This window comes from Stegastes partitus, unplaced genomic scaffold, assembly GCF_000690725.1.
Source record: "Stegastes partitus isolate 25-593 unplaced genomic scaffold, Stegastes_partitus-1.0.2 Scaffold360, whole genome shotgun sequence".
Classification (NCBI taxonomy): Eukaryota; Metazoa; Chordata; class Actinopteri; family Pomacentridae; genus Stegastes; species Stegastes partitus.
In genome coordinates this window covers 134,521-143,589 of record NW_007578091.1, presented here as the reverse complement: position 1 = coordinate 143,589, position 9,069 = coordinate 134,521, and the positions used below count along the sequence as shown (strand labels likewise).

The 9,069-nt window shown below is 41.7% G+C and overlaps 1 protein-coding gene across 1 annotated transcript; it reads left to right on the top strand.

Moving 5' to 3' along the window:
- The first annotated feature begins 703 nt into the window (after positions 1–703).
- LOC103359230 (mitogen-activated protein kinase 12-like) lies at positions 704–7,176 on the top strand. Its single transcript, XM_008284468.1, has 12 exons — positions 704–1,019; positions 1,613–1,742; positions 1,832–1,890; positions 1,976–2,087; positions 2,173–2,202; positions 3,539–3,586; positions 3,666–3,780; positions 3,865–3,936; positions 4,773–4,852; positions 5,368–5,446; positions 5,728–5,901; positions 6,963–7,176. Exons 1-12 carry the CDS (start codon positions 901–903, stop codon positions 7,025–7,027), a joined length of 1,083 nt encoding a protein of 360 aa, XP_008282690.1. The 5' UTR covers positions 704–900; the 3' UTR covers positions 7,028–7,176.
- Positions 7,177–9,069: the final 1,893 nt, after the last annotated feature.

The following is a 9,069-nucleotide window of genomic DNA, read 5'->3' as shown; positions in this document are numbered from 1 at the left end:
TGAAGTAAAGTGCATCATAGTATGCTATAGCATAGCATAGCATAGTAGAGTAGAATGCAGCATAGTATAGTGTAGTATAGATTATCATAGTATAGCAAAGCATATATGGTACTGTACAGTTTAGTACAGTATTAAATGTTAAAATGTTAGTGTAGTATAGTATAGTATAGTGAGGTACTGGTAATATTATATAATAGTATAGTATTGCACAACATAGTTTAGTATGGTATCACACAACACTATAACACTAATAATGTAGTATATAGCAGTGAATAACACAGGACAGCCTTGTATAGTATAAAATAGTGTCATAAAGTAAAGCATAGGTTACTGTGTAGCAGGTATATTGCAGGACATTGTATTACACCATATAGTATGAACTGAACACAGCATTAGGCTATATATTCAAAATCCTGAAACCTTTTAGTAAATTAGATATGATCAGATTAATTAGGATTATTGGACTCAGACAGTGATGGACATCAGGGTGAAGTTAACTCTGCAGTGGTTCTACAGAAACAGCATCAGACTGTAGCAGCAGTTGTAACCTCACACCTCAGGGTGGGCAGATGTTTTGTGGCTGTTTGCCCCACATTGTAGACACACCCATAGACTGCCCTGAGCGACCAACAATGTGTGTGTGTGTGTGTGTGTGTGTGTGTGTGTGGGTGTGGGTGTGTGCGTACGTGTGTGTGCGTGTGTGTGTGTGTGTGCGCGCGCGTGTGTGTTGTGTGTTGGGGGTGAAACCGGCGTCGCTGCGTTGCGCACAACTGCTGGTTCATCTGGAGACTCCGGAGTGCGGAGCGCACGGTGCGTCCTGCGCGTTTAACAAACTTTAACTTGTTCGCATGAGAGCAGAAACCCGCGGACCGACCTCAGCCTCGTCTCGTCGGTAGGGCAATGGCTGTGCGGTCCAGGACGGGATTCTACCGGCAGGAGGTGAACAGAACCGTGTGGGAGGTGCCGGAGAGATACCGGGACATGAAGCAGGTCGGAACCGGAGCGTACGGGACTGTGTGGTGAGTGCACGAACTGTACAGCTCAGATATCTTATTCCATGTGCGTTTCTGTATATTAACACATTCAAATCATGTTTTACGAAATAAAAACACACTTTTTGTTGTCTTCTGAGAGGCTACAAACACTATATTTGCATTTTACGCACAAAAAAGACGAACAAAAAGTGCATAATTTGCCTGTTTTTACTCGGATAGAGTTCTCCGTTACTTCTACTTTCGCTCCCAGCAGCAGTACCTGGTTGTATATTTTGGTCAGCAGTCTGCACAGCTGGCTCTGCAGGGCCCCTCTTTGCATTGTGTTGTGTGGCTGAGGGTCAACAAAGACCACCACCCCCCAATCTCATTGTTAGGAGAAGTCAAAGAGCTCGAGTTAAGTGCATTGAAAGCAACACTACCACTTTGTCTCCTATCACACAAATGTGCCTTTTCTCTCCCCGGCACACATTGTATCATAGCAGGAAGGACACAGGTGGAACCTTAACCACCTCATTCAGTGGAGTTCCTTATAAACATATCACATTTCTGTTCTGGGGAAAGGTGTTTTGCTCTATTCTCGATTGTTTTCCAGCACTGAGTGCATGTTTGTATCCCAGTTCAGCATGGGACCGCCGGACAGGGACCCAGGTGGCCATCAAGAAGCTACACCGGCCCTTCCAGTCCAAGCTTTTCGCCAAAAGGGCCTACAGGGAGCTGCGACTCCTCAAACACATGAAGCACGAAAATGTAAGAAAGCAGCAGATGCTCCGAACCTACAAGCAAAACCAATCAGATTCTAATTTCCCCTTTATCTCTCCTCATTGGCTCCTTTTAAGGTGATTGGATTGTTGGATGTTTTCACCGCTGAGATCTCCCTGGACCGGTTTCGTGACTTGTGAGTTTCCTCTGCGTTCCTAAACACTTGTTCTTTAAAGCAGATGGTTGGTTTGGATCACGCTCCTCTCTTCGCCCCCCCACAGCTACCTGGTGATGCCGTTCATGGGCACCGACCTCGGCAAGCTCATGAAAATGGAGAGACTGACGGAAGACCGGGTGCAGTTCCTCGTCTACCAGATGCTCAAAGGGCTCAAGGTGAAGGGAAAAGAGATGCGGTTTCTCCAGAATGTTTCAAAAGAAAGTTGTGAGCAGAGCTGACGCTGTCTTCTTTCTCCTGCAGTACATCCACTCGGCAGGGATCATCCACAGGGTGCGTGAACTTTCACCTCTCAGACTATGAGCTTTGGGGGTGGGGTCCGTTTCTCACATTTTTCCACACTAAATCCCATTCATGCCGATTCCCACACAGGGAGCTTTGCAAATGTGTGTGTGTGTGTGGATTTGTGTCGTTTTTATCTTGAGACAGGATGATACGCCGTCTGCTAGATCGTGTTACTGAAATATGTCTGTATGTAGACGTCTTTCTTTGGTTTTAACCCCAATCTGTTGACGTCCTATCACAGCAGAGAATACATCAGTTGATTCTCAAAATGGGAATTCTGGATCCCTGAACTTTGTCATGTTGTTTGCGAGCCCTGCAGCCATTCAGTCAAAGTTCAGGGATGCAGAATTCCCAAGGCAAAACTCTTGAATTGGTGGGATTAAAATTAAAGATGTCCTGATCAATTATTATTATTTTTTTGTTTAGCTCTCGATCCGATTGGAGCCATTTAATAATATACACTTTAAGTATTGGAGATTAGCTGTAGTACCTGTTTGTGCCACCAGGTGGAGCCTCTTACTAAGCATTGTGGGGTTTAGCTAGTAAAGGAGCACCGTGACAGGCCAGCGAACTAATGTTGAGCAAACTTCAGACAGTGACCCAACATCTTAAGCTGTTTTATGTGGCTGTTTCTCATCCGTCCGCATGTAAACAAACGCAAGCAAAGAATCCAGTTTAAGTTTACGCAAACGCTGATCACTTGTTATCAGCAGCAGCCTTTCAGTCAAAGTTTTGGGATCCAGATTTCCCAAGTGTCTCAGGAGGCAAAACTGTTGACAGAAAGGATTAAAATTAGGTTCGTCCCAATCTGGGTTTTTGTTTTGTTTTGTTGTTTTTTTCTCGCGATCAACTCCAAGTCATTTAATATCTAGCAATTGTCGGCCGACACCATTTTCGTAGATAATACACACAGTACAAGTATTGTAGTTAAGCTGTAGTCCCTCATTCTGCCATTAGTTTAATACTGGTTTGACCAGAGGAAGTCGGCACTTCTGTGTCGGCACAATAGGAGTTTAGGTAGTAAAGGAGCAGCGTGACAAAGACTTTCATGAGATTTACTGACATCAGACCAGCAAACAAGTGTTAAAATCAACTGGGATAGTTTAGAACAGAAATTCTACATCCCAGTGTAGCATCTTCTAGCATCTATTTTTGCAGATGCAACAAAGGCTCAGGTATAGGTTTATGTTGAAACCGATCACTTCTCAAGCCCTGTAGTAAGCTCCGATCTTTGGTTTGGGCTCGAGACCTCCCTGATTAAAATGTAGGGATTTAAAATAATATTAATGTATCACTATAATTTACTTTATCTGTTTCCCCACAGGACCTCAAACCTGGAAACTTAGCCATCAATCCAGACTGCGAATTAAAGGTAACCCAGCATCCCATAAAGCTGTCTTGATTCAAGCTGTCTACACATTTGTAAGCTACAGTTCTTGCCTTTCACTCAGATCCTTGACTTCGGCCTGGCGAGGCAGGCTGACGCGGAGATGACCGGTTATGTGGTGACACGCTGGTACAGAGCCCCCGAGGTTATCCTCAACTGGATGCACTACACGCAAACTGGTAAAACTCTCAGTCTTCATGGAAGTGCAGTGAAACGCCAGCGAGACCTGTTTCATGAAGACGATGTTTGGCTTTGTGTTGCAGTGGACATCTGGTCGGCAGGTTGCATCATGGCGGAGATGCTGCTGGGGAAGCCGCTGTTCAAAGGAAATGATCGTATCCTTGACTATCCAAACCTGACCTGTGTCCTATAACAGCATAAGGACTTTATTTAGACCTGGGCTAATAGGTTTCAGATCATGGCCAGTTATATTTTTCAGCTAAACTTAATTAAACCTTTAAAATTCTATTAAACTTTTTAAACTCTTTGCCTCAAATTCTGACAAGTTTCAGCTGAACTAGATTGAACTGCAGGAATGAAACAAGTATGGAAACAAATTTAAATTTAAGTGGTAAATTATCTCTAGTATGAAGAGTCACCACTTCTTTTCCAATATTGGCAACACTTACATGCATTTTGGGGGTAAAAAAAGCTTTACATGGTAATTCCAGGTTTTTGTTTATTTGTAAAATATAAAATAAAGACATAAATGTTCTTTTTCCCTCTATTTTTGTATGATTTATACCATTGTAACTTTGTAATACTGCACAAAATACATTTCTAAGTTCCCTCTACATCTAGTCATGGTTGTGCTGTTTCCATAGAGGTGTAGGATTTTATATTGCAGTGAAAAATTAGCCCACAGTGAGTAGAAATAGGAGCAAAAAGCACCAAGAAACTTGAGGTTTAAAGGGTTAATTCGCCAAAACAAAGGGGAATTATTCAACTGCCTGCTTCCTTGTTTCTACCCTCTCCTTCTGTTGTTCCCACAGTTTAGCTGAATACATTCAAGACGCGTTGATGCTTTAACTGTATTTTAACTGGTTGAAAAAAAAGAATGAAATGTCACGCAATTTTCATTTTCAAATCCTCTTTGAGCTCTCCTAGAAAGCTCTGATTTGAATGGTAAAAATTCATATGACAGATGATTCTTAACCACAGCTGCTGTCAGACCTGGATCAGCTGAGAGAGATCATGAAGATTACAGGAACTCCGACTGCTGACTTTGTTGTGAAACTGCAGAGCCAAGATGTAAGTGGTAACCTGGAGTTACAGTTGAACTCACAGTCTGACCTTTGAGTACGAAACACTGACCGGCCGTAAAGTTGAACGTAAAACGTCCGTGGTTCCCTCAAAGAGAACAGCAGCTGTGGTCAGTTTGGATTCATAGCTGCTAGAATACAATCCAGTAGTTAGTAACCGTATTCTTGAGAGATTGAGGAGATTATTGATTGTATAGAAATTTCTCAAACCACTTAGAATCCATTGTGACTGACTGACTGAATGAGGGACTTTTCTCTGCTTTTTGCATGTTTTAATTCCTGTAGTGATCAAGTGTTTGATACTCAAGTCACACTTTTTAGGTAGAACAAGGTGTTAAATGTGCAGCGACACTTTTATCATATGTCACAGAAGAGTTTTTAGTGTCCACACTTTTTACTGTTACATTATCAAACAAAAAAAAAGCCGGTGTTAGAAGAAAACATCGTCCATGCTAATATGTTCAACAACCCACCAACCTCTTTCCCCACTTTTTCTGCCAACAGGCCAAAAACTACATCCGGAGTCTACCAAAAGTGCCAAAAAAAGATTTGCACACCATTTTCTCCAAAGCCAGCGTCAACGGTAAAGACATCAAGTAAAGACATCTGTTTATCCACCTGTGGGTTTAGTTAAAATCTTACCATGTTGATATTAATAAATGTACAGTATTTATTTTATATGATATTTATGTATTATTTCTTTTATTTAATATTTAATCTGAATAAGAATTTGCAATAATAATAATACATTACATTTATTTGGTTGAATTTAATTTAAAAACATTTCTATTTATTAAATATGAATTGTATTTATTTGGTTAAACTCCTACCACGTTGACTCTGACGTGTCTCTCTGCACTGCAGCTGTGTGTGTCCTGGAGAAGATGCTGCTGCTGGACCCTGAGCGGCGGGTCAGCGCCTCCGAGGCCCTCGAGCTGCCGTTCTTCAGCGAGTTCAGAGACGTCGAGGAGGAGACGGAGGCGCTGCCGTATGACCAGACCATGGACAACACCGACCTGCCGCTGGACCAGTGGAAACGTAAGAGAGGAGGAGGATAAGTCGGGTTTAAAGCTGCATTAATCAATACTTTAATATTAACAGAGGGTAAAGTTTGAACATGTAGCATGATGGTTAACTGAGATGATAGTTAGAGAACGGGACAGCTGATGACTTATATATGAGGATATCATGTTGTTTGCTCTGTGTTTTATTGATAACATACAATAATTTAGTCATAGCATGAGAATGAGACAGTTTTAAGGCTGTAAAACATAAAAAAGAAGAAACAAAAATGCAATTTACATCACAACTTTGAGCTGAGATTTCGTTTAATTTTTCTGATGAACTGCATGTCACATATGAGCACTTCAATAACGATCAGAAAGTTGAAAATATGAGGCTTTTTTTTTCAGTTTTTACCATTTCTAACACTGATAAATGGTGTAATTGTGGAGGCTTTTAAAATATAACACGCTTTCCAAAAGGTGGCGCAGTTGGTAGCACTGTTGCCTCGTAGCAAGAACGTCACCGGTTCGTGTCCCGGTGGAGTCTCCATGTTCTCCCCGTGCAGCGTGGGTTCTCTCCGGGTTCTCCGGCTTCCTCCCACACAGTCTAAAAACATGTTGAGGTTAATTGGTGATTCTAAATTGTCCGTAGGTGTGAATGTGAGTGTGCTTGGTTGTCTGTCTCTAAGTGTAGCCCTGTGATAGACTGGTTACCTGTCCAGGTGAACCTGCCTTCACCCTGAGTCAGCTGGGATAGACTCCAGCCCCCCATGACCCCAGTGAGGATTAAGTGGTGTATAGATAATGGATGGATGGGACATTTTTCAAACCCCCTGGCGAGCTTTGGAGCTACACAGTCTTTGGGTTAAACTCTGTGTAGTGACAGTACCTGCTGTTTGCCAACGGATGTCACTAAAGGTCTAATTTTACTTGGTAGTTCTTTTAAATCTAATAGTACACAAAAGCTACCATGTTCTACATAGACAACATGATCAGAAACAGGAAGCAGTTACATTAGAGGCTCTATGAATGTGTTGAACTTGAATCTACGCTGCAGTAGTTAATGCATCATCCTGTGTTTTTGTGTTTTCACAGGTCACACTTTCACAGAGATCCTGACCTTCAGGCCGTCCAGGGACTCCAGAGAGACGTCACTTTAACATCACTACACCTCCACACAGCATTCACACATGTTCTGAAACACCAAACTTGTACATAGTCCCACCTGCACCCATAAATGTTCCTTTCTTTTTGTATTTGTGTAGCATTAATGGCTATTATTAGTTTTTTGCGTTCAATAAATGTGACTTGTTCAGTTGTGTGTGTGTGTCAGATCATTTAGTCATTAATCATTCATTTACAAGATAATTCAATTCTACTGCTACTGCTTCCTTGAAAGCAGCTTTTTTTTATCTGTTTGCATTTTGATCATTTGTCCTGATTATGGATTTATTTCTGGAACTAAGGGTGAGGCTGCTTAAAGAGAAGAAGTGGATAATAAAACAGGCAGCGTGTCAACCACAAAGACGTTCTTTTCACGTGACTGCGGGTCAGTAGAAAGGAGCATTTCACCCTTTATTCAAACTAGCTGCTGTTTTTATCCAGCTCTGTAATGATGCCAGCTGACATCTGACTGCATGCAAGTGTGGTTTCCAATTTGTTTGAGACACAATCCCTTTTACAGTGATCAGACTTGGGACATTTCCTTTTTTGGGACAGTCTCCAAACACATTACAACATCCTACAATCTATGAAACACTCCCTCAGGCTGGCTCACAGCCTGAAGCCCGAAGCGCTGCTGATCTCCACTCTTGAGCTACTGGAGAATTGACCTGCAGCAATTAGATTGGCGAGTCAGTACATCTAAATCAGCTCATTTTGCAGCTGAAGAAAGTCTGCAACTTGGAGTGAGACTCCTTTAGAACCGCCGTGGGTCGTAGTCCGCCATCAATTAAAAGGAATAGATTTTTCATTAGTGACTAAGAAGGCAAATTTCTATTCAGCTCTCTCTGATAAGAGCTGTTTGCCTGCTCATGTTGACTGACCAACGGCGCTGCGTCAGTCGAGTATTTCCTGGTGGCCGTGAGCTTCAGTTTCTTACAGGACAATGGATAATATCTACACATCTAAACAAAACGGAGGACAATCAGCTCCCAGCAGACTTCTGTTGCTGTTGTTTCTGACAGGTAACGCAAGGATATTTTATTTTAACAAAAACACCAGAGGAGGGAGTCGAAATGTAGCTGAGATAACGTGGTCCTTTGTCATAGTGTACTGAGAGCTGCTTTTACATGGCAAACCCTTTATTTAATTTACATGAGCTACAGTACATATTTGCTGTACTATACCTGAGTTTTTCCATTCCAAGTTACTTTATTCTTCTTGTCTTTGTATTTTATTCGTTAACTGCTCTTGAAGTCGTTAGCCACCACTTCCAATTGTACATACAAACCATATCTAGCATGATGAAGACAAAAAAAAAGCAACAATAAAGATATGGTAGACAACAGACTTTCATTTGGACCTACTTTTTCTTTACTTTAACCCATAACTCTACATATTGATGTACGTATGTTTTCACTGCCTGTTAGGCCTTCAGCCAGCACTGTCCTCACATGGAGCGCAGACTGCACCACAGAACAGTAAGTCATTTTCCATTTAGTCAAGAAAATAATCTTCAGAATTGTTAAACCGTCTCGACTATGTTGGTGAAGTTACTGTATAGAAACATGAACATTCATGTCTGTAAGTTATGCTGGTATTTACAGTAAATGACGGAAGTGAGAACGCCCTTGTGCAAATGGTTTAAAACTGTACCACCTCTCAATATTTGCATTGTTTGTAAGTTGGCAAGTGTTTCCTCTTATAAGCAACAGATATGCTAGAAAGACTGTATTGAAAGTACAGGCCCCAAAGTAGAAACTCATTGCCGCAAACTTTAACGCACCGTTGACGACTGACACACAAGTTAGAAAACCTGTGATCAATGAAGCTAAACTCAGTACACCTTACTGCATGAACGTGGTTATAAATTAAGGTGTGAACAGCAGAACTTCCGCATTTTGGACCTACGAGCTTTGTCTTTCTGCATGTCTGCATCATGGCTCCATGTGGAAAACAACTGCCAGAGGAGTTTACAACCAGATTGTACGACTTCAAAAAGAGGCATACAGGATGATCTGATACCAACTAAAAATCTGTG

What these genes read in the sequence shown, in the direction of transcription:
- LOC103359230 (XM_008284468.1), top strand. Translation starts at nt 901, where the DNA reads ATGGCTGTGCGGTCCAGGACGGGATTCTACCGGCAGGAGGTGAACAGA. An exon ending in CTGGACCGGTTTCGTGACTT is followed by an intron (nt 1,891 to 1,975) that starts GTGAGTTTCCTC and finishes GCCCCCCCACAG; the next exon opens with CTACCTGGTGATGCCGTTCA. An exon ending in ATCCAGACTGCGAATTAAAG is followed by an intron (nt 3,587 to 3,665) that starts GTAACCCAGCAT and finishes CCTTTCACTCAG; the next exon opens with ATCCTTGACTTCGGCCTGGC.